The following is a 24,882-nucleotide window of genomic DNA, read 5'->3' on the forward strand; positions in this document are numbered from 1 at the left end:
TGTCTTAAAAAGAAAAGAAAAGAAAAAAAAAAGAAAAGAAAAGAAAAGAGAACATAAAACTTTTATGATTATACGATTTGGGCTATATATACAAATGCACATTCATTACAGCTTTAAAATTACCATCTTTGATGTCCCAGTGCCGAACATAGGGAATATGTATGCTCTTCTCAAAATTAAATACAAAGTATGGCTTAACTTCCATATCCCTTCTCTTAATAGTAACCACTAGATTATAAAAGGAATCTTACTTTTCTAGTGTATTTTAGTAGAATATTAAAATCAAATCCATATGTGGGTTTATGACAATATGTAAAAACAAAAGTTAAATGCTTCCATTGTGATCTTTTAATGTAAAAGTATTGAACTTAAAAATACTTTGGGACATAAAAATCAGAAAATAAATCTGAAAATTCAAAATCATGTATTTAATTTTAAGAGTATCTGAATTAAATGACCAATAACAAATATACTATTATACTTCAAGTAGCATGGAATATATGTATTTTGTAAAAAGTTAACCAAATGCTGAAAATAGTGTAACTTTGAACTGTCATGGTCTTTGTTATGAGATTTCTGCCTGTTAAATTATGCCATAGCCTTAAGGTGGGACAGTTGGGGCTATGAGTGCCCTGGGTCAGGTCTCCTTTGATATGAACTTGGAAATAGCCGTCAATTCTTCTAGCACTCAAAGCTACATTAACTGTAGAAATAAATGTCAACATTGCCTCTTGATTGGAAAGTAAATCTCCTGATAAACATTAGCACAGAAAACTAGGTGAATTCAAATTGTTTTTAATGTCAAATGGAATTCAGTCATAAACCTCTAAATTTCCATCATTACTATTCTCTTCAAGGGCACAGCTATGTTTGCCGTGGCCCTGAAACTCCTCACTCTGCACCCTCCCATACATACAAACCCACACAAAGTCTCAAGCAAATGAGGCTGGAACTGCGGTTTGATCTTCTTTTATCTGACCCAAACGCCTAGGCTCTTTCCATTGTTCCACAATGCAATATTTCAGAGTAGCCAAAAACATGGACAACATCATCATAAAACTTAAGAAAGAATTTTTGATGAGAAAAAATATTTAGGACTCACTGGTCTATACTACTGAAATAGCACTTTAAAATTTCTTAGTAAACTTGGGAAGCTGATAAGCACATTTAGCCAAGTATATGATGCAGAAACTGAGTGATAGAGATGCCCTATACCATTACAATATTTTGCAAAGCTAAAATCATTAATAATATGAATATCAGCAGGTAAGTTATTGCTGAATTGCTGGTCCCACTTGAGTTATAAAATGAGTCCTTTGTGTACCACCTCCCAAAGAGGGACACTGTTAGTATAGGCCTAGATGATCCATTCTTGTTTACCAAACGCCCATCTTTCAGCACCTAAAGAAAAGGTGGGAAAAGTACAGTCAGCTTTCTTAACATACAAGTTAAAAGCAAAGTAATCATTTTGAAACCATCCTAGATATAATATATAGTCAAGTCATTCCTGATTGACGAGGATGCAGCAAGTAGGCCAGGCAGGGGACAGCCATTTACTATATAATGAAGATTAGAGCAATTCAAGAGGGCTCAAGATTTTAGTTTCAACAATCAAATGTAACCATTAATGGAAAGTCAAAATCAGCAGCAGCAATTCATTGAGTTCGATTATGTGCAAGACAATCAGGAACCAGAGAGGTATACATCACATCCTTCCCTCAAGAAGCTTAAGAGCTAATGGTGAAATGGAGTGGATTCTAAACATAGAGAGAGAAGTCAGCTTATCAGTATATCAGAGAAGAAAACAGGTAAGTGCTTAGGAGGTCTGAGAAGAAAAGACTGAACTGGTCTATTACACAGAGTGGGACACAAGCTGCCAGAAACCCAAGCTGTTAGGAATCTCTTTCTAGGGCTGTATGGCGAAGACATTGTGCGGAGTGGACATTGAATCAGCAAAGGCTCATTCTGAGACAGAAGTGTGTGTGACAGGTCAAGGCAATGTGAGTTATCATTCTAGATTGTTTAGAACCGGTGGTGTGCTAGAGCTAGTGGTGCACAGGCTCATGAGAACAGATTGTTAAAGTTCCAAGAAATTTGACAGCTGGCTGTTAAACACAGCTTCTTTCCCCTCCTCCCCGCCTTTTTTGAGATGGAGTCTTGCTCTGTCACCCAGGCTGGAGTGCAGTGGCACGATCTTGGCTCACTGCAAGCTCCACCTGCTGAGTTCAAGTGATTCTCCTGCCTCAGCCTCCACGGTAGCTGGGATTACAGGGGTGTGCCACCACGTCCAGCTAATTTTTATATTTTTAGTAGAGACAGGTCTTCACCATGTTAACCAGGCTGGTCTCCAACTCCTGGCCTCAAATGATCCTCCCAACTCGGCCTCCCAAAGTGCTGGGATTACAGGCGTGAGCTATCAAGCTCTGCCAACAGATCCATTCTTGAAGCTGATCATGGTGGGAATATTGACACAATGAAAACTGGCAAATTCCATAAATCAGGGCTTTTTGTTTTCTACCTCAGGGAAGGAATTGTTAAAAGTTACATCACACCACTGGCTAGAGCTGAAGATTAGTGAAGCAGAGAAGAAGGAATATGGTCAGAGGAAGGTGGAGATCAGATTGTGAAAGGCATGAATGACTAGATCTAGCCTGAAGCCACAGTGGAGTCTTTGTAAGAGAAGAATGTGTACAAAGCAATTGAACAAGAATAGAAGGAAACATGAATAAACAGTCAATAAACAGAAAAGAATAAAAGAAAATGAACCCATTAGTTGCAGAAATGGAGTTGGAATGGAGAAGAAATTGAAAATTGGGAAATTGGTTTGAGTGGAGAAGAAATTGAAAATTGGGAAAATAGATGCTTTATAACTGGAAGAAGAAAATGACTAAACATTCTAGAAGATAATGATTGTGCTTTACTGTTCACAAAGTGCCTTCACATGCATTATCATATTTGATCCTCACCAAACCGGTGAGGAAAATATTCTCTTCTATGAGTAGGAAATTCAGGGGTTAAGAGACTTTCCCAAGATTATCTAACTAGTTAGTTACAGAGAATGGACTCTGCCAGTGTTTCTGATAATACACCAGAGTTGCTTAAGGTGCTAAAGCAAGATGTTTCCACATTTGTGGGCATGGTCAGTAACACCACCCTTTTTACATAAAACTAAAGTGGTGGTGGGGGTTGAGGATATGCAATAAGTGTGTTGAAATCTCTGCCATAGTGATCCTCTAAGATAATGTGTAAATATTTACAGAGAGAGTGTGCATCCATCAACAGAACTGAGAAACTACTCAAGAAGCCATAATGAGCATAACTGATGTAAAACACTTGCCATCTTCAATATTATGACTGCTCTCTCTAAAAACAACATATTCACAGAAGGGCCATGCCCTTCAAGGACTCTAGAGAAAAAAAGCACTAAAAAAAAAACAAGAATGGCCGGGCGCGGTGGCTCAAGCTTGTAATCCCAGCAATTTGGGAGGCCAACATGGACGGATCACGAGGTCAGGAGATTGAGACCATCCTGGCTAACATGGTGAAACCCCGTCTCTACTAAAAAATACAAAAAAAATTTAGCCGGGTGAGGTGGCGGGCGCCTGTAGTCCCAACTACTCGGGAGGCTGAGGCAGGAGAATGGCGTAAACTGGGAGGCGGAGCTTGCAGTGAGCTGAGATCCGGCCACTGCGGTCCAGCCTGGGAGACAGAGCAAGACTCCGTCTCAAAAAAAAAAAAAAAAAAAACAAGAATGGGTTATTGGACTTTCTGGCTCTTTTTGAGAAAAGTAGGCACCTTGATCCTACATGGTCTTAAGATCACCAACCCTAAAGAGGAGAAACACATTGCCTCAGGCTTCCGTGGCTTCTTGGAAATCTTTTCCAAGAATCCCCAACGCCTTTTGTTTTAATTCTGCGCTCACAAAACAAACGGATCTATCATTTGTACTTTTGAGGATATTTGCCAATGAAGAGTCTCCTTGACATACAGTTCATTGTTCCCAGCTAAGGGAACCTATTTTTTTAAATAACAAGTTGGTGTTCTCGCTTATCTATCTTGCAAGTTTGATTAGTATCTGTTCCTTAGAACCTGATGAACTTCAGTGAAAGTCATGCCACAGAGAATCTACACTTGTAAAATAAAGACCTGCCTCACCCTCACCATGATGCTCCCTCCAAGGGACTGCAATTCCAAAGACCCTCCCTGCCAGCTGTCACATGCCTCTTTCATCTCTTTTTTGGTGTAATACAATCTATATCTCATTTCCTTCTTCTGCAAATGGGCTGGAGCAGGTGAGACAAGATCCAAATGATGATTATAGGTGCCCAATTTAAACGGTAGGTGCTATGCCCCCCTTCCCTCCTTTCTTCCATTCAAGAAGGAGCCAGAGATAGGATACAGCATGACAAGTTCACAGAATCATTAAAAGTTGAGACTTACTGATACCACACTTACCCTGATGTAATTATTACACATTGCATGTCTGTATCAAAATATCTTCTGTAACACATAAATATATACACCTACTATGTACCCAAAAAATTAAAAACAAGGCTGGGCATGCCTGTAATTCCAGAACTTTGGGAAGTTGAGGTGGCAGATCACTCGAGGTAAGGAGTTTGAGACCAGTCTGGCCAATGCGGTGAAACCCCATCTCCACTAAAAATTCAAAAATTAGCTGGGGGTGGTGGCATGCACCTGTAGTCCCAGCTACTTATGAGACTGAGGCAGGAGAATCACTTGAACCCGGGAGGCAGAGGCTGCAGTGAGCCGAGAATGCACCACTGCACTCCAGCCTGGGCGACACAGCGAGACTCCATCTCAAATAATAATAATAATAATTAAAAATAATAAAAGTACATTTTTTAAGAGTTGAGATGTACAAATACTATGGAGTTAAGCACTTAAATATGTATTGTCTTGTATCATTCTCTAACTCTTCTTAACTTCCTGAAGCCATTTGGGATGAAATTTTTAAAAGAAAGAAAGGAAGTAGCTATGGAATACATTATTTACGTTCTCCAACTCCTCATGCACTATCCATCCACCTTCAAACACTTATGTGGTTCAGAGTAAGAGTGAAATCATATTTCTGGCTTTGGATCTTTAAAATCTAATTTGGAAAACTCTAGCATTTTTTGTCCTTCTCCCATGGATGAAGTGGTTTTATCAGGTGAATGTTCAGTCCTACTTTGGGACAATTCCTCAAAGAGAAAGATTTCTGTGAGTACAAGACATGGAAAAAGTGTCAAAGTGTATCAGAAAATTAGATTGTGTGCTCAGTTTACATGTTCAGGCTTACAGGATATAATGCATCAATATGGCTAGACCCTATGTCCTCCTAAGTTTACCTTGGTGATCCTGATTTCCCTCTCTCATTTCCTTGAAGTGACCTCAGATAGACATTTATGTCAGTCCAGCCACCTTTTAGTTACTGGATTTTAGCCTCAGACTCCTTGCTGTAGATCTAATCATGATTTTCTGTAGTTGGCACTTCAGCTTTTATTCCAGCTTCAATTTGCTCATAAGATTCTACCTAAACAGGTTCCACGGCAGCAAAGGATTCCTGATCTTTGGATTTTATAGCCTTAAGGCTATACCATATGTTAAATTGTTGGTTTCACAGAATGAACTAATTTTATAAGTATGATCTATTCCACTTTGATAACACAGCAGATACAAATACATGACCATAAGCAATCTGCAATTTTAAAGACTTTGATACTTGATGCCTTGATGGAATTAACTTGGACCCTATTTTATAGGCCATGCAATGATTTCACCCTGGTTACTGAAACCCTGCCACTGTTTACCACAATTCAGAGAAGACATTAATATTCAAATCACTGGAGTATGTGTATATATGCGTGTATGTGAGTGTGTGCAAGTGTTGTATATTAACAGATATAAGCCTGCAGAGTCATAATTCTTATTTGAAGACAGCTTAATTTGTGAATTAATTAGCTACAGTCACTATAATTCGTGAACAAATGCTGGATGCAGTGGTGCATGCCTTTAAGTCTTAGCTACTCAGGAGGCTGAGGCAGGAGGATTTCTTGAGCCCAGGAGTTTGAGGCTTCAGTGAGCTATGATCATGCCACTGCACTCTAACCTGGGTGACAGAGGAAGACCCTGTTTCAAAAAAAAATGTGAAATAAATATCTGGTTTTCTGTTTGTCTTCACATGTAACAAAAGGAAATTAAAAATCTATAAATAAGCATTCTTCAGCGAATGGTATCTCAAACTCGCAGTTCTAGGTATGTTCTTTGTTATGTTCTTCCAATGAAGTGTCATCATTTTATAATTAGTTGTTATAAATTGAAAAAATGATCACAATATTTTCCCCTCCTTGACCCATGTCCTTTTGCCATGTGATTTTACAGCTCTTCCCATTGAGAGGTCTGAGTCCTTTATTTCCCTACCACTTGAATCAACATTGCTCATGTAACTTCCTGTGTTGATGCAACATTTGCAAACACGGTGCAAGGAGAGACTTGCAAAGAACTTGCCCAATGTGTTTTTTTTCTCTTGATGCTTCTGGACTCATTAAGCTAACACGTAAACAAGCTCAGGTTTGCTGAAAGATGAGAGACCACAGGGAGAGATGGGTTAATAATCCCAGCTGTCCAGGACAAGGCGATCGCAAACTGATCAGTCCTAGTCAACCCACTAGCCAATGGCAGACATAATGAGCCCAGCCAGCATCAATTGAGCCTATCTCAGACCAGAAAAACAGCCTAGCTACATCAAGTTCAAATTGCCAACCCACAGAATCAGGGCTAAAGAAATGGTTTTCAGGAAATTTGTTACACAGCAGAAGTTAACTGGCAGAGTGGCTATAGCTTGTTTTACTTGACTTCAGAGAACATATAAAATGAAAATACTCTTATAAAAGTCCTCTTACCTCAAATTTTCCAGGTGACAGATGAATTTCGGTAAGTAGCACTTCAGGAAAAACATACTTGGTTCCAAATGTGCCACTGAGAGAGAACATTTCAAATCTTGTAGAAGCGGTTTCTACTGGCCGTCCACAAGTTGTCAAATTAGTAGTTTTGCACTTCAGCATTGTGCAAACCTATGTGGAACAAACGCAGATAAAACACAATGCCTTACATCGAAGTTACTTGTACCAGAAGTGTTGCCTTAGTTTTTAACCACGAGAAGCAAACATTATCTTTCTCTGAAAAGAGATGTGGATCATGTTTCTTATAATTAACTACTTTATTAAAAATGGCAAGTGATTTGAGAATCAACCTACTTCCTAGATAACAAGTGGATTAAGAGAAAGAAGTCAGTTTAGAATTAGAGTTAAACCATTAATTTGTTGTGTCAGATGATGGCCCTGAGCTCAATGAAGTGGAGGTCTTTGGGTAACAATAGTACTGAAGCTGAAAGGATATTAAATTTTTTCCACCCTTGAATCACCTCTCTTTCCAATACTTTTCTTTACAAGAAGGCAGTGGGCACGGAGTATAATAGGAAAATACAAATTCAGAGCCAACATTCTATAAAACGTTTTCATCTTTAAAATTTGTCATTTGAAAGCAATACAAGGCCAGATGTGGTGGTTCACACATGTTATCCCAGCACTTTGGGAGGCCAAGGCAGTCGGATCACCAGAGGTGAGGAGTTCGAGACCAGCCTGGCCAACATGGTGAAACCCCGTCTCTACTAAAAATAGATCCAGGTGTGGTGGCATATGCCTGTAGTCCCAGCTACTCAGGAGTCTGAGGCAAGAGAATCGCTTGAACCTGGAAGGCAAAAGTTGCAGTAAGCCGAGATCATGCTACTGCACTCCAGCCTGGCGACAGAGTGAGACTCTGTCTCAAAAAAAAAAAAAAAAAAAAAAAAAGCTGTACAAAAACTAGGATATCTGATTAGAAGAGAAACTAAGATAAAAGTAGTATCTCTATTTACTGTTAGTTTTGCAAGTGAAAATAGGACTGTTCATAATTCAGATATGTTGGCAAGCCCAGTTAAGGAAGTCTTCTTGATGTTCACCAAAATAGGCTGGTTTATTAGTCAAATAGAAAGTCATCACGGTTTGGTTAATAATTTTTTAAATATGCTTAAAGCAAGCAATAAGATTATACTTAATTCCCATTGCAAATATTTTATCCCAGTGTATGTATGTGTATAAATTCACGTGTGTGTGTGTGTGTGTGTGTGTGTGTGTGTTGTCATCAATGCATGGAGTCAAGCCAAGGAAAAGCACCCGGTTTTCTGGAACAAATATAAAAAGTTGACCTGGAATTTACCTTTCACTTTAACTCCCTGTCATTTGAACTGAGATTACCTGCCAGTACTCTCTTCTCCTACGGCCATGCAATCCTGCAAAAGCTCCTAGAACATACACTTCATTCTCTTCTTTTTGTAACATTCTGTAGCTTAAATGACAGCAAAGCTCCTTTTGACAGACTGTAAGATTTCCTGCATTTTCAAAAAGTTCTGTGAAATTGAACCCGTCCCGGGAAATAAATCCCTTGAAGGTGTTTTTCTGTACTGGAAATGGTTTGATGGTGGTGGCATAGGCGCTCCAATTCACAGCTGTCGGGTGGGCAAGCGAGGATAGGGGGTGTGAATCCACCTCCGAAAGGAGGAGTTTTCCCAACTCTGTCTTCATGTCATAATGATACACTTTGGGACCGTTTGGTGTGTAAATACCACTTCCTGTGAATGAAAGACAGGTCTTCTAAAAACAACACACACACAAAAACCAACACTGCCAATTTCCCCATCAGAACTGAGCATGTGATCACGCCGCCATATTAGTCACAATGAGAGACCATGCATACTTCTAATCACACTGAACACCTAACTACTTCTGTTCTTTATTGGAAGAGATTAAAACAAATATTCCTTGGTCTCATTTCAATTAAACCTTAAATATAATCACGTTATTTATTAGCATTATGGAAAACTAAACCAACTACAAAAATCTTTGTAGTCAGGAGTTCCTGAAAGGTGGGGAAAGGGAATAAAAATTCTCCTCTGTTCCTCATTGTGGTGGTTTTCAAATATATCCAAAAATTCCTTAACACTCTTCTTTCCGGTGGGAGGATCTAATTCCTTTCCCCTAGAATATGGGCTGGACTTAGTGACTCACTTCCATTGAACAGAACATGGCAGAAGTGATGGTGGGTAACTAGTCATAAACAGCAATGTGGCTTCCTCCCTTTTCTCTCTTGTCACCTCTCTTTAATTGCTCTAGAGGAAGACAGCAGCCATGTCATGAGGATATGCCATGCAGCCCTATGAGGAGGCAAAGGGAAAGATACAGAAGCTTCCACGGCCACTGAGGAAAGTAGAAGCTGGGTAGCATTTGGCAAATTACTTGCACTCTCTGTATCTCAATTTTCTCATCTGCAAAATTGGGATGACACTATCTATCTCATGTAATTATTGTAATAATTAAATGAATAATACACATAAAGGTCTTAGTATAACCATAGCTTATAGTCAACTGCTAGCTTTTTTTTTCTATTATGAAACAATGACAAACACGGTAAGGAGTTCTGACAAAGAAGCAAAAAATTAATACAGGTCATATCTGAGGCATTCATTTCTCTGAAGTTAAAAATATAAGATGAAACCTAACCTGGTCATGAATTACCTGTCATATTTAAGCTGACATGATGTGTATTGGCCGCAAGAAGATTAACTCCCATTCCCATTGCCCAAGCTGAATGGAATTCAATAGCTGTCAAAAGGGGCAAAACATTCTTCCAGGCTGTGGGAAATAGTATGGTGTCCACATGGAAATCTTTCACCAGGGTAACAGCAGGATCATAGAAGAATATATCAAAGCACGTGAAAATGCCAAACCTTCCAAATGTGGTGTTGAAAGTCACCAACTCCGGCTTTTCAGGGACATCAAACTGATATTCAGAGTACAGGTGGTACTACAACAAATGGATAGAAGAAAACTAGTAAAGCCTTGTTTATTGAAGAGATGACTCATAAAAACCCTCCAAGTTGGTAATAGATTTGGCTATGGTCAACTGCAGGGAATCTCCTAGGAAGTGGATAAATCTGGCAATTGGAAGGAAATTTCTAAGGAAAAGGTGGAGGAACATGTAACATATCTATAGCATCTCTCTCATCTCTCTCTCCTTTCTCTCTCTGTCCATCTCTCTCAGTTAAGAGCGAAATACCTCCCCATAAACCCCAAAGTACATAAGCTTCTTTTTATTTTATTTTATTTTGTTTTATTTTTCTGAGACGGAGTTTCGCTCTATCACCCAGGATGGAGTACTGTGGCGTGATTTCGGCTCACTGCAACCTCCATCTCCTGGGTTCAAGCGATTTTTCTGCCTCAGCCTCTTGAGTAGCTGGGATTACAGGCACATGCCACCATGCCTGGCTAATTTTTTTGTATTTTTAGTGGAGACGGGGTTTCACCATGTCAGCCAGGATGATCTTGATCTCCTGACCTCATGATCTGCCCGCCTGGGCCTCCTAAAGTGCTGGGATTACAGGCATGAGCCACCACGCTCGACCCTATAAGCTTCTTAAAAGTTAAAAGACATGCATTATTCTTCTTTGAATCCTTGGTACCTAGAAATGTAATATTAATAGATGCATAATAAATATCTATGAGTCAGGTTAAAGGTGCCATCTCTCTCTTTAGTGTCCTATCCAAAGTAATCTCAGTGACTCTTACCCACCTTTCAAAATTACCATAGAAAAGAAATGTATTTAATTCCCCTGATTCCTTCCAGGTAAACTAAAAAAAAAATTTATTCTAATATAATAATTGGGGTCAACAGTTAATAAAATGGTCTGCAATGTAGGAAATGCTGAGGGTTCAGAAAGAGACTATTAAAACCTCTCTAAATTTGTTTTATATCTAAAAAATAGAAAAGAAATTGAATTTTACTATTATTTTAAGAATTGACAGGCCAGGCGAGGTGGCTCATGCCTGTAATCCCAGCACTTTGGGAGGCCAAGGCAGGCGGATCACTTGAGGCCAGAAGCTCAAGACCAGCCTGGCCAACATGGTGAAACTCCGTCTCTACTAAAAAATCCAAAAATTAGCCGGGTGTGGTGGTGTGCACCTGTAATCCCAGCTACTCAGGAGGCTGAGGCAGGAGAATGGGTTGAATCTGGGAGTCAGAGGCTGCAGTGAGCTGAGATCGTGCCACTGCACTCCAGCCTGAGCGACAGAGCCGGACTCTGCCTCAAAAAAAAAAAAAAAAAAAAAAAAAAGAATTGATCAACAAAGGTATTCTCATTAGGTTCACATATGTCAGAGGTCATAGGTTACAAACGGTCCCTGAGGTACCCTCATGGAACAGTGAGAGCCTCTCAACTTAGACAGGGTGACTGTAGGTTCCTTGCTAGTTTGTCCACATTCAGTGCACTGTGCCATCCTGCATGTTACAGAATGGAAGAATAGCTTTGAATGATTACTGCAAAGAAATTGCATTGAAAGATAACACAAACAATGCAAACAATCTCCCAAGCAAGCAAATGGAAGCAGTGACATTTCTATTTTTACTATGAGACACATTTTAAGAAGAAAGTGAAGTGCAGCGATACATATGAAAAGAAGTTGTCAAAATCCACAAAATGATGAAGAAAGCATTTTGAAATTGTTGTACTTTATAAATACACACACAAGAATACATATATTGAGGACTTAAGTTAATAATTTTTTCCAATGGGGGTCCATGATCAAAATAATTTGAAAACCATTGGTTTAACATCGCTCCTCTTAATTAATATTTATATTTTAACTGAGACTGTCAGGAGATAATTTCTCCACTCCAAGGATTCTGAGGCTACAATTTAAGATGCTTAGAAAACATCTGGGAGTGGAGAAGGGACATTCACACTGCCTGTACATCACACATATCAGTTCAAAAGGCCAGCCTTCTCTCCCTACCTAGTTTAGTATCAAATTATGACTTAAAGGTTATTTTATTCTTTTTTTCAATTCAGAGTTTAAAGTAAACATTTATGGTTTGAGCTTAAATCTATAAAATGGTAATTAAATTAGCTGGTGTAGAAAATAGGGTATTTTGTGATTTGATAGCAAATTAACTTACACGAAGTTGAGTCATACAATTTTGAAACATCTTTATGCCATTTCAATATTAAATAGTATTTAAATTATGGTTGTGCTCGGTAGTTTATACCTCTAATCTCAGCATTTTGGGAGCCAAGGTAGCAGGACTGCTTGAGGTGAGGAGTTCAAGGAAAGCCTGGGCAATGTAGTGAGACCCTGTCTCCAAAAAATATTTAAAAATTAGCATGGCGGCACATGCCTTTAATCTCAGCTACTCGGGAGACTGAGGCAGGAGGATCACTAGAGCCCAGGAGTTTGAGGTTAACAGTGAGCCGTGATGGCTCCACTGCACTCCAGCCTGGGCAACAGTGAGACCCTGTCTCTAAAAAAAAAATAAAATTATTGAAATAGTGCCCAGATTATAGTCACCTTAGTATTTGTTTTATATTAAAATTATTTGTTTTATATGTGCAAAAAGTTTATCTCAATCCTGGACCATTATGACACTTTTTTTTTTTTAACAGCTGTCTACATGATTTTCCAGAGTAGTTTTTTCCAACGTGTCATTTTCTTTTTTCTTTTTTCCATTTTTATTTTTTTGAAAGTCTCCCTCTGCCACCCAGGCTGGAGTGCAGTGATGCAATCTCAGCTCACTGCAGCCTCCGCCTCCTGGGTTCAAGCAAGTTTCCAGCTTTAGCCTCCCACATAACTGGGACTGTAGGCATGTGCCATCATGCCCAGCTAATTTTTGTATTTTTTAGTAGAGATGGGGTTTCACTATGTTGACCAGGCTGGTCTCAAATTCCTGGCCTCAAGAGATCCACCTGCCTCAAGCCTCCCAAAGTGCTGGGCTTACAGGCATAAGCCACCACGCCTGGCCCAAAGTGTAATTTTCTTTATTGCCCACTTTCTAAAACAAAACAAAACAAAACAAAACAAAAAGCTTTTAGTAATATTGTATCATACAGGGAATGAAAGTCAAACTCCTAAACCCAGCATTGACCACTCACGACACGCTCCATTTTACACATCCGCCTCTCTCTCTTACCTTATGGTAACGTGCCACGAGTTTTCCTTCTGTATTATACACCACATTGCTATTGTATTGAAAGTAGCCATTGGGAGGACATGTGGAGTGACGGGAATTACATGGCTTTTTGTCCCCCAAATTTGCCAAGACATAGATAGAGTTGTTCTTGGCCAGGCAGCTGAGTCTTGCTTGCACTGGTGTGTGACCAAATCTAAACCAAATTATAATTAAGACATTTCAATTTTTAAAAAATATTTTAGTCACTTCATACAGAGACAATAGCAACTGTAACCACTTCAGTGGAACTTAAGTCAGTACAAAAACTACGCATAAAAATATCATACTTTAAAAGCCACAGATGATGACTTACACTTGATGAATACTTCCCCCACCGTATCTGTTGCTCCAGAAATTCATTACTCAGTCTCCTGCCTCATCAAGGGTCTCCTCTCTACTGAAACATCCCATCAGCATGAATATCCTCTAGTACCTCCCATCTTTAAAAAATAAAATTAAAACCTCTTTTGACCGTTCCAAACATGCCCTTCCAAATATTGCTTTAATCCTCAGCTCTCTCTTAAAGCAAAACTCCTCAAAAGATCAGTCCCTCTTGCCGTTGCCAGTTCCTCCTCTCCCATTCTCTTTTAGAGCACTCCAACTTTTATCTCTATCACCCAAACTCTTACTAATGCCACCAGTGACCCCCACATTTTACCTGATCTCATCTTGACTTTTCAACAGCAGTTGGCACAGTTAATTACACCTCCTCCTGGAAACACCTCACTTTATTGGACCCACCCTCTCATTTTCCTGTTTATTGGTTGCTCTTCTTCAACTCTTCTGCTGGTTCCTCCTTTTCTCCCGAGTCTAAACACTGGAATTTCCTAAGGCTCAAGCCTCATACCTATACTCTTTGCTAACTCACTTCTACAGGGGAACTCATCATGGTGTTTAAAACCATCTATTTGCTAACGTCTGATCTTCTATCTCCAGATATAATTTTGTCTTTTCATGCCAGACTTGTCTATGCAACTGCTAGGTTGACACCTCAAGGATGACAGTAGGACTTAGATTTTTAATATATATTAGAAGGTTTCTAGATAACCGTTTCCCAGGAAAATTAGCCTTGTGAGCCTAGGAAAACACAGTTTCAAAGCATAAGATCTTATGATTCACTTGAAAATACATGGTGAAATCTTTCTGCCTAGGAAGCAACTCTGGGATGGAGAGACTCTATGACACTGAAAGGGTGTCCCGTCAGCAGAGGCCTTGGAATGTATTCCTAACACAATCCACTGTCTACTTCAGAAATTAAGTTGCTACTTGTATCTATGAGATCCTCTTCCCTTAGTTTTTCTTGCAGTAATACGCTATTTACATATTTTTCGAAATTTAATAAAGATTTTTAATCACAAATGATTGTTAAATAGTATCTAAGTTTTTAAAATCTGACAAATATTGAGATAAATATAACCATAACATATACCACATATATGATAATTCAAGAGCAATCATTTTGCTTTGGTGAACATGCACGTTTTAGAGAGTTACTTTTGTACAAAAGACTAAGATAGTTAAAATACCTGTGGGAGTCTTGACAAGGAATCCAGTTCACCTGAGGGTCTGGGATATCCTCCAGATAAGGGAAAACAGTTTCCCTGGTAAATTCCCATCCATAAAGTGCATCTTCTGGAGTCACAATGATTCGAGCACCCTGTTCAAAACAAGTGAAATAAAAATGCTTTTTCCACGTACAACACAGACAATTCAACCCTCTCATCTTCCACCAGTTCCCATGCCCCTCGCCTACATTACGATTAGCAGAAATAAGAGAATACCTGCTCGGCTGCCTGCTTGATCGCTCTCTCCAGAATGTCTATATTCTTGTTCATGAGATTCAAGGCATCCTCCTGAGAAACGGGTGTTTTTGTTTTATTTGGCAAAATGACAGCATGTTCATACACTGCAGCTATAAAACTGTCCTGAGTACCAACCTGCAGGGTTATTAGGGCAAAAACTGCCACAGAGGTTGGAAAAGAGGAAGTGACCATGGCCAAGGTTTAGTGATTTCTGAAAGTAAAAATAACATTCACATAGTCTTTACAGAGGGAAGAATGTTTGCATAACATGTGGCTGCCAGTTACTGGCCTTTTACTCTATCATCTTTTTTTTTTTTTTTTTTTTTTTTTGTGGCAGAGTTTGCTCTGTCACCTAGGCTGGAGTGTAGTGGAGTGATCTCAGCTCACTGCAACCTCCGCCTCCCAGGTTCAACCGATTGTCCTTCCTCAGTCTCCCGAGCAGCTAGGACTATAGGTGCACACCACCACACCCAGCTAATTTTTGTGTTTTTAGTAGAGATGGGGCTTCACCATATTGGCCAGGTTGGTCTTAAACTCCTGACCTTGTGGTCCATCCATCTCGGCCTCCCAAAGTGTTGGGATTACAGGCGTGAGCCACCGCACCCAGCCTATTTTATAATATTAAAGAACACAATATGTCTGACCACTTTTAAAGAAAGAAAAATTGCAGTTCATTTAAGACAATCAGAAAGTATTACAGGGATTGAACAGCATGTACTATTAAGATTTAATGTTGAATTTCCAAAAGACACCCGAATTCAAATATAGAACAATTCCAGCTTTTATTAGTAGAACTCATAACTAAATTAACTCTCATGTAAAAAAATCACATCACAACAAATATCTCATTTATTAAATTTTAAAATTGACAATTTTTTTGGTTCTGTTGAGTCACTACCATCATGTTTATTTTTAGATGAGGGGGAAAAAATTAAATACTTACTACTAAGAAAATGTATCACAGAACAATATTGAGAACAAAATTTACCCAGATCTACACTCTGACTTACTTATTGCTGTTAAGGACTGAAAACCTGTGCTCCAGAAAAGCAGGATTTTGTGTCTGGTTTGTTCATTGCTGCATAGTTAGTGCCTATAACACCAATACCCCCAGGCACCTAGGCCAGAGGAGTAATCTCTGCTCAGGGGCCGCAGACCTCAGGAGACTCTGCTTCTTTCCTTCTTTCTCTCTTTCACCCTTCCCTCCCCCTCCTACCCCTACTCCTCCTCCTCCTCTTCCTCCTTCTTCTTCCTCCCTCCCCACCCCCTGCTTTGGAGGAAGATGCCAGGGAAGGGGAAGTGTCCAGGACTGGTGATAAAGATCATCTGAGTTGTCATAAAGAGAAGATGTAACTTTCATTTTTGTTAGAGCAAATAACAACAATGAGTTTAAAAACAATGCTAACAGGTCAGATGCGGTGGCTCACGCCTGTAATCCCAGCACTTTGGGAGGCCAAGGCAGGCAGATCACCTGAGGTCAGCAGTTCAAGACCAGCCTGGCCAACATAGTGAAACCCCATCTCTACTAAAAACACAGAAAGTAGCCGGACGTGGTGGTGGGCGCCTGTAATCCCAGCTACTTGGGAGGCTGAGGCAGGAGAATCGCTGGAACCCGGGAGGCGGAGGTTGCAGTAAGCTAAGATCACACCATTGCGCTCCAGAAAAAAACCTTAACGACAAATACAGGATGTGATCTTGGATGCCTTCTTAGGACATCAGTATCCTCCCTTTCCCAGGCCCAATCCTACCAGATAAAGGGTTTGTTTTATGTTTATCTAGTCCTTTGGTAAAAGTCAGTATAGAAGAGTAGGTACAAATAAACAAAGTTTATTCTGTGCTTCACTTCACACTGAGGTAAATTCTTTGTTAAGAATGGAACCTAGGGGCTATAAATAAGATATGCTCATATTTTCTGCTTTGAATAGAAGTTTCTATTAAAGGAATAACTTTTCTTATCTCTATAGAGCAGAAAACTAAAAATAATTTCAGGAAAAATGGTTAAGCCCTTTTGTGGAAAATGCAAAGGGATAGATATTTTTATGAATTTTTAACAGATTGTATAACAGACTTAGTATACAACCATACTACATAGTGTATATATAATTAGTAAATTAGCATAGGTGATTGGTATATAATAGATTATGAGTGCCGTTAGAGTTTAGAAATCATGTACCCCAAATGCCCACTTATTACAGGATAGCAATCTGAGGCATAGAGAGCTAGAGTGACAGAGCAGGATGTGCCGCTTCTCATTCCTGATTCCAGAGTCTTTCCTTTATACCCAAAACAGCACACGTGTCTATGCTCTGTTTTAATGTCTGCAACTGAGTGTCTGAACACTCGTGCCTTTGGGGTTATTTTTTGGTTTTTGTTTTTTTGTTTTGAGACAGAGTCTTGCTCTGTTGCTCAGGCTGGAGTGCAGTGATATGATCATGGTTCACTTCAGCCTCCACCTCCTGGACTCAAGTGAGTCCACCTCAGCCTTCCTAGCAGCTGGAATGCCAGGTATGCACCAACATGTCAGACTAATTTTTGTTATTTTTTGTAGAGAGGGAGTTTTACCATGTTGCCCAGGCTTGTTTCAAACTCCTAGGCTCAAGCAATCCACCCACTTTGGCTTCTGAAAGTGCTGAGATTATAGGTGTGAGCCACCGCAGCCAGTCACTCATGTCTTTTAAAGAACCCAATTCAAAATGATCACCTTAGGAAGACGATAGGCAAATGTGCTAAGTGCTAAAGAAATTTCTGATGCAGTTGATGCCTAATAGAAACAACAAAGCTCTTCCATCTCTGTAAGTACAATTTTGGCCATGACCTACCTTCATTGATCTAGTATCACCAATTAGTAATACTTCCTTATCTCTTTTGCTTGGAAGTAGTCAGGTGAGCTGATGAGGAGGAGTTAACAGTTTTAAAATTTTGGCAGTAGAAGTGGGGACAATCATATCTGTTATTGTGTTCCCAAATCTGGATGTTTTTCTCTGTCCTTGGTTGTAAAAGATAGAAATGATGTTGGTTAGAGTTTTGTTTTTTTGTTTATTTGTTTGTTTGGCTAACAGGGAAAGGGAAAATCACTTCTGATATAAAATCAAGACGACCAAATTCCCTCCTTTGTTTTTTTATTTGCAGCATCTAAAAATTGTCTCATAGAAACTGAGAATCTGAGTAACAAAGGTAATTGCAAAAAAGAATCAGAAGTTAGTAAATTAAGAAGCAATTTAAATATAGGAAAATCCCTGAGATATAAAGAAAACATTTGCCATAGAGGTCATTGATATTGTTTTAAATCTTCAGAAGTAAAAAACCAAATCCAGGACATACAATTTCAAGAGTTGACTTTTCATAAAGATGATTGATCAGATAAGGCTTAATATTTTTAGTTTAACTGAGTTATAAATTAAAGTAAGGTTATTTTTGCCACAGGAAACATTGATTAATTGTAATTTGCTGCTAAAAGAGCCTGCTTCCTAATTTGTCATTTTGTGATTAACGAACTTAGCTAAAAGGGTAAAAAGTTAAAATCAATTAAAAATTATTTGGTCAAAGAGTCACTATAAAAAACAGTAATTGGGTGGGCGCAGTGGCTCATGGCTGTAATCCCAGCACTTTGGGAGGCCGAGGCGGGCGAATCATTTGAGGTCAGGAGTTTCGAGTCCAGCCTGTCTGACATGATGAAACCTAGTCTCTACTAAAAATATAAAAACTAGCTGTGCCTGGTGGCAGATGCCTGTAATCCCAGCTACTCGGGAGGCTGAGGCGGGAGAATTGCTTGAACCCAGGAGGCGGAGGTTGCAGTGAGCCAAGATTGCACCATTGCACTCCAGCCTGGGCAACAGAGTGAGACTCTGTCTCAAAAATAAAGAACAAACAAGCAAATGAAAAACAGTAATAGCTCAAATATTTGTTTCTAATTGTGAATCTGATCATCTGTTAGAATAATATTCAATTGGGCTAAGTTTTAAGTCTGTAATTTTAAAAACCTCATTTTTTTCCCACTTTCTCAAGAGTAAGTATAGAGGTGTAGTTTCCACTTTGCACCACTTCTTTGGACCTCTATTTCTCATCTAAACATTTAGGTTATCATACCTGCTCTATCTCCTAAAGATGTATGAAAGTACTCTGTAAGACTATGATGCAGATGACAATAATTAACAAAAGTGAGTGACTATTTAGTAATATAATATCCTGACTGCTTAATATTATTTCATTGTTAGACCCACAGAACTACTGTTGTTCAATTAAAATTCTAGCCTATTTGGATGACCCTGCTGAAGAACTGCTGGAATGAAATGGGGTTGACAGGGTACCTGCATCAACTCCTGATTCATGCTAAACCCAGTGTGGTAGAAGAACCACAGTGGGGTAGCAAAGGCGAAATAAGAAAACCAAGGAACTCCACCCCAGGAAGGAGAGGAGCTGCTCCAGGCTCTGACACTGGCTGCTGGACTTATTGTTCTATCCCTTCTCCTGGATGCAAAAAGACAAGTGAACTGAGAAACAAAGAGTGGGAAATAGCATGTATCATTATCAATGACATTCTCATAGGCAGCAAGGGTGATATGTCAAAATAAGAATAAGAAGCAACAATAGACAGAAAAGCCAGGCTCCAATGTTAAAACTGTTTCTCTTAATATTGTATATCAAAAAAGTACAATACTGTATCCAAAAAAAGTACTTAATGGCAAAGAAAAAAGTTTCTGAGTATTGCATATGACTTTAGCGAGACTGAGTCAGCCCCTGTAAAAGGAAAAGTTGGCTTGAAGAGAACTAGGTTGCACTTTAACCATCTTTGGGGGCCAGGTCTCATTCAGATGAGGTAATCCTCCAGTTTTAGAGTTGGGTGGGTGTTCGGTGCTTCAGATAGCTAATGAACACTGCTGAAATCAAGAGAAAATCTGAGAGGGTAATGATATATCACAGCCTTGGATTCTCTGAAAGCACTACTAGATGGAAATGCTTGTGCCACATGAAATTGCCAATCATCACTGTTTTCGACCTAGCAAAAGTAATTGCACATGGCTCAACCAACATGTCTGTTTTCCTCTCTCAGAAACTTAGGGCTGAATTTGCAGAAGTCCCTTTGGGTTAGTAACATCCTCCACTACCTTCCAACAGCTCCTGCTTCCTTAAAATAAAATATTAACAATATTAATATCATAGTTCTACCCACTATGCCAGTCTATTAACTCTGCCAAAAGTTTCTTGCATTCACCAGCAGGTCCTTTTAAAAAATTAAAAATTCTCTTGATTGAATTAAAAGCTTTTGGTAAAGTCGGGGTGACTGTCAGCACAGAAATAAATCCACAGGAACTGGATCCAAGTCACTCGTTGATTTATGTAGGCAGTTGGACAGACATGCGTTTGAAAGGGTATGGTACGAAAATAACATGGAAATCTCAGACATGAAAAAAATAAAAAGATAGATTAAAAATAGAAAAGTTTATGTTTTATTGAACAATATGAGAATGTCACAGCAATTCACCAATAATGCCACTTGTTTATTTTCAAGTGACCAAGGAAGCAAAGAAAAATAATGTTTGCAACCCAAGATAACTACTTACAGCTTTAGTCAAGGGAGAGCCTTCCACTACTGTGGACCTCCGCTGCTTTCCTTTCCAAGGCCGCTGCTCCTCCAGTCACTCCTGGTGACTTCCTGTTTTGGTTTCACTTTCTGGGTGGGCTGTACCCTCTGAGATGACAGAGAGGAGTCCCAGCAGTCGCTGGTTCAAGGATGCTGCATCTTCAGTCAGACGCCAGGAGAAGCAGTGTCTATTTTATTCTAGCCTGGCAATTCTGATTCCTGAGCTTTTCTTTCAAAGAGCTGTATGGGTCAGATGACACAGGCCAAGAACATTGACACAATTTCTACTGAACCAAGCTCAGCAGAAGAACCACAGCTATAGAATCAGGAGATTCTCTAGCCTATAAAGCCTAAGTTGACTCTTATATTCGTGGCATAGTCCTTCTCTTTAGCACATTATTCTTTTACTGTAACGCAGATCCCACCCTAGACTGTCCTTCAAATTAGAGAGAACTTAATTGTGTATTATCCTGCATCTGGTTATGGTGAGTTTTTTTCTCACTGTAAGTTATAAGGGTCATGGTGGCATCTGATAATAATTAACATGGACATGGACTCGGGGGCCAGAATGGCTGGGACTGAGCCACTGCCTAACTATGTGAGTATGAGCAAGTTTTGTGTCCTCTCTGTGCCTCAGTTTCCCCTATCTGCAAAATGGCGATATGTGTTGAATAATTTTTGCTGTTATTACTATTGCTTCATTCCTAGAAGATGGAGGCCCAATTACAAGGGCCATGCCCAAGGCAGCTTTGACCCAGATGTGGCTGACATACCCGCCTGTCCGTGGTTACTGTCTTGTTAAAAGAATGTCAATGCATCTACTTCTTTATTTTTGCATTGTTCTGTCTGTCTCCACAAAGTCTTTCAAGTTTCCTCTCTTCCAGGTCAACCTGATCTGAATGGTTTCTCCTAAAATTATGAACTTAAATTGTGTTTCTACTTGCTAATCTTGATGGCATTCCCTTCAATTGTACCATAGATTCTCTTTCTGATCAAAAGCTTTCACTCCACCTATTTCATGCACCATTCTATTTTTTAAAAAACACACTAAACAACCTGCTGTGTAACTGGATTACTCACACGTCGCTGTTGGGAATGTAGGATGGTATAGCCACTCTAGAAAACAGCTTAGCAGCTCCTTGAAAAGTGAATCATGGCTCCACTCCTTTCCCTCTCTGGGTGGCAGCCAGGCAGGGAGGCAGGGCAAGATCATAGCACCTCGTTTACCCTCCTTATCCTTTCTCTGGGGATGCCTGACAGGACAGGAATTTAGAGGTCCCAGTAGGGGAAGAAATTCTTTATGAGTTATTTCTTCAGTTTCTTGTAAGCTAAACCATTAACCACAGTGACTACATGCAAAAACAGAATGATGGAAGTCTGGCATCTGTCTACATTTTTTAAACACCCCAAAATGTGAGTCTTATGCCATAGTTTTACTGAATGGTGTTTGTTTATATGGAAAGATCAATTCATGAACAATATGAAATTGGAAATTCTCACTCTTCTGAATCATCTCACCAAAGTTTTCAGTGCTGTGTTACGAGAAATTCCTACAGCTATATGAATGAAGAAGTTGTGGGCAGATCTTAAGATAAATTAAGATAATTTAAGATATTAAAGATAAATTTAATACATTTATTATTAAGACAAATTCTTAATTTTCAGTTATATGAATAAAGAAGCTGTGGGCACATCCTTCTTTCCCATGCAGTTCTTTCCAATTAATAATGTTGCTTTACCACAATAATACTGTTTTTTCAGAAGATGTAGTAGCAAGCATACAATTCAATGCCATAGTTCTCTTACTGCATATGATTGCCTACTTCCTAATTCACATCCCTGTCTCCCTCACTAAACCATGTTCCAGAACTACAGGCTGGACCCACCTCACTAACAACCAAGACACGAACAACCAAGCCATTCGCATTTTTATCAGATAAGTAAAACGAAAGAGACAAAAGCCAACCAATAAATATGATGATAGAACAGAAAACAATAGAAGAAATAAGCGTAGCTAAAAGTTCTGAAAATATACGGAGCAGAAAATGTATTAGTACTATTCTCAAACAAAAGATTTATCTACACTGGTTTTAATTCTCTTAAAAGAAAAAAAAGAAACCTACCTGTATTTATGCAACAACTGATTTCATGGCTGTCATTTTTTAAATTTACAATAATGTTACTTGCCTGGTTTGGTATTCAATTTTTGTCTTGACTGATAAAAACTTGCAAATGATATAATATACTGCTTTTTGTGTCTGGTGTGCTATTGTTGACCTTTTGTCAACCTGAAATACACTCTGAATTGTTTTAGTACTGATGATAAAATTGTACTGAACTACAAGTCAAAATTTGTTATGACATCATGTTTTCCTAGGTGGTCCCTTGTAATACTCAACTATAAGTAAGCTGGGGTTTAGAAGTTCGGCTGTAGGTTTTCTGAAGGAAACTAGTGCAAATATTTAGGAGTTGGAAGCTTCTCTTAACGAAGACTGGCTGTGCAGACTTTAGTTTCCTTTGTTAATACTTTAAATAACATTTTAGCTTCTCCATGTAAATATGTTGTGTCTGAGCCTCCCTCTCTTGTGGGTTTGTTTCATAAAACAGGGTCATGTGACAGTGATACCAAAGAAAAGGTGAGTATCATGGGACTACCCTGTGGATAATTTCCTTTTGATATGAATGTGTAGAGATACTTCTCAATTATTAATTGTACTTAATGAAAATTAATTGGCTATATAAGAATTTATTCCCCACGTCTTTTCCAGCTAGGTTAGAGAGGGTATCTGTGACATATTTAAATCTTGATCATTAAAAAATAAGTAAATAGGATTTTTTTTTTTTTTTTTTTGAGACAGAGTCTTGCTCTGTCGCCCAGGCTGGAGTGTAGTGGTGTGCTCTCCGGCTCACTGGAACCTCCTTCTCCCAGGTTCAAGTGATTCTCTCGCCTCAGCCTCCTGAGTAGCTGGGATTACAGGTGTGTGCCACCATGCCAGGCTAATTTTTGTATTTTTTGTAGAGACGGAGTTTCACCATGTTTGCCAGGCTGTTCCTGAACTCCTGACCTCAGGTGATCCGCCCACTTCGGCCTCCCAAAGTGCTGGAATTACAGGCATGAGCCACCATGCCCAGTCAGATATTTAATTAATGTATGATATTTAATATTTATTGACAAAATCAAGTTTCTTATCTAAAATAAATTAGTTGAAAACAAACAAACTAATCATGCAGTTATCACGCAACCCAGCAGTTGTATTGCTAGGCATTTATTTCAGGGAAATGAAGTTTTTTTTTTTTTTTTTTTTTTTTTTGAGACAGAATCTCTCACTATCACCCAGGCTGGAGTGCAGTGGCGCGATCTCGGCTCACTGTAACCTCCGCCTCCCGGCTTCACGCCATGCTCCTGCCTCAGCCTCCCAAGTAGCTGGGACTACAGGTACCCTCTACCACGCCTGGCTAATGGTTGTATTTTTAGTAGAGACAGGGCTTCATCGTGGTAGCCAGGATGGTCTCAATCTCCTGATCTCATGATCTGACCACCTCACCCTCCCAAAGTGCTGGGATTACAGGCGTGAGCCACCACACCCAGTGAGAAATGAAGTCTTATGCTTGGTACCCCACCCTCTGCCCTAGCTCCTGGCAAAAAAAAAACAAAAAACCTGTTTCTAAATGTTCATAGCAGCTTTATTTGTAACAAATAAAGTAGTATTCCATTGTGTCATATAGCCACCCAATGGAATACCACTCAGCAATTTAAAGAACTGAACTATTGATATATGCAACAATGCCAATAGAATCAAGGGCATTATGCTGACTGAAAAAAAAGCCAATCCAAAAAGTTTCATACAATATGATTTAATTTATACGTTTCTTAAAATGACCAGATGATAGAAATGGAGAATAGATTAGTGGCTGCCAGAAGTGAAGATGGGAGGGAAGTGGATGTGGTTACAAAAAGGCAACACAAAGAAAATGGCAATAGGAGTGTTCTGTATCCTGGTTGTGCTATTGTACTATAGTTCTGCAAGATGTTACCATTGGTGAAAACTGGGGAAAGAATACTCATGATATTTTTCTATTATTTCTTACAACTGCACATAAATTAACAATTATCTCAAAATTGTTAAAGTTTAATTTTTAAAAACGATCTGTGATTTGTATTTATCCTTTATAGTTTTCCTTTGGATTTTTTTTTTTTTTTTTTTTTTTTTTTTTTGAGACGGAGTCTCGCTCTGTCGCCCGGGCTGGAGTGCAGTGGCCGGATCTCAGCTCACTGCAAGCTCCGCCTCCCGGGTTTATGCCATTCTCCTGCCTCAGCCTTCCGAGTAGCTGGGACTACAGGCGCCCGCCACCTCGCCCTGCTAGTTTTTTTTTTTTTTTTTTTTTTTTTTTTTTTTTTTT

At 39.2% G+C, this 24,882-nt stretch overlaps 1 protein-coding gene across 3 annotated transcripts; it reads right to left on the reverse strand.

Moving 5' to 3' along the window:
• Positions 1-779: 779 nt before the first annotated feature.
• Positions 780-20,533, reverse strand: VNN2 (vanin 2). 3 transcript variants are annotated; one of them, XM_023230661.1, is made up of 8 exons: positions 20,462-20,533; positions 14,880-15,111; positions 14,625-14,755; positions 13,060-13,252; positions 9,615-9,903; positions 8,298-8,671; positions 6,906-7,076; positions 780-1,401 (listed from the first exon to the last, which is right to left on the reverse strand). In XM_023230661.1, the coding sequence occupies exons 2-8, from the start codon at positions 15,090-15,092 to the stop codon at positions 1,210-1,212; spliced, it is 1,563 nt and encodes a 520-aa protein (XP_023086429.1). In that variant the 5' UTR covers positions 15,093-15,111; positions 20,462-20,533; the 3' UTR covers positions 780-1,209. The 3 variants fall into 3 exon arrangements, with proteins under 3 accessions (XP_023086429.1, XP_023086431.1, XP_023086430.1); XM_023230663.1 differs by having other exon boundaries at positions 14,880-14,951; positions 20,462-20,519; XM_023230662.1 differs by lacking the exon at positions 20,462-20,533 and having other exon boundaries at positions 14,880-14,951; positions 15,036-15,111.
• Between the last annotated feature and the right edge of the window lie 4,349 nt (positions 20,534-24,882).

The sequence above is a fragment of the Piliocolobus tephrosceles genome, chromosome 5, assembly GCF_002776525.5.
Source record: "Piliocolobus tephrosceles isolate RC106 chromosome 5, ASM277652v3, whole genome shotgun sequence".
In the NCBI taxonomy this organism is placed as follows: domain Eukaryota; kingdom Metazoa; phylum Chordata; class Mammalia; order Primates; family Cercopithecidae; genus Piliocolobus; species Piliocolobus tephrosceles.

What these genes read in the sequence shown, in the direction of transcription:
- VNN2 (XM_023230661.1), bottom strand. Translation starts at nt 15,092, where the DNA reads ATGGTCACTTCCTCTTTTCCAACCTCTGTGGCAGTTTTTGCCCTAATA. An exon ending in TGTCAGCTTAAATATGACAG is followed by an intron (nt 8,672 to 9,614) that starts GTAATTCATGAC and finishes TTTCATTCACAG; the next exon opens with GAAGTGGTATTTACACACCA. An exon ending in TGTCACCTGGAAAATTTGAG is followed by an intron (nt 1,402 to 6,905) that starts GTAAGAGGACTT and finishes CCTTTTCTTTAG; the next exon opens with GTGCTGAAAGATGGGCGTTT.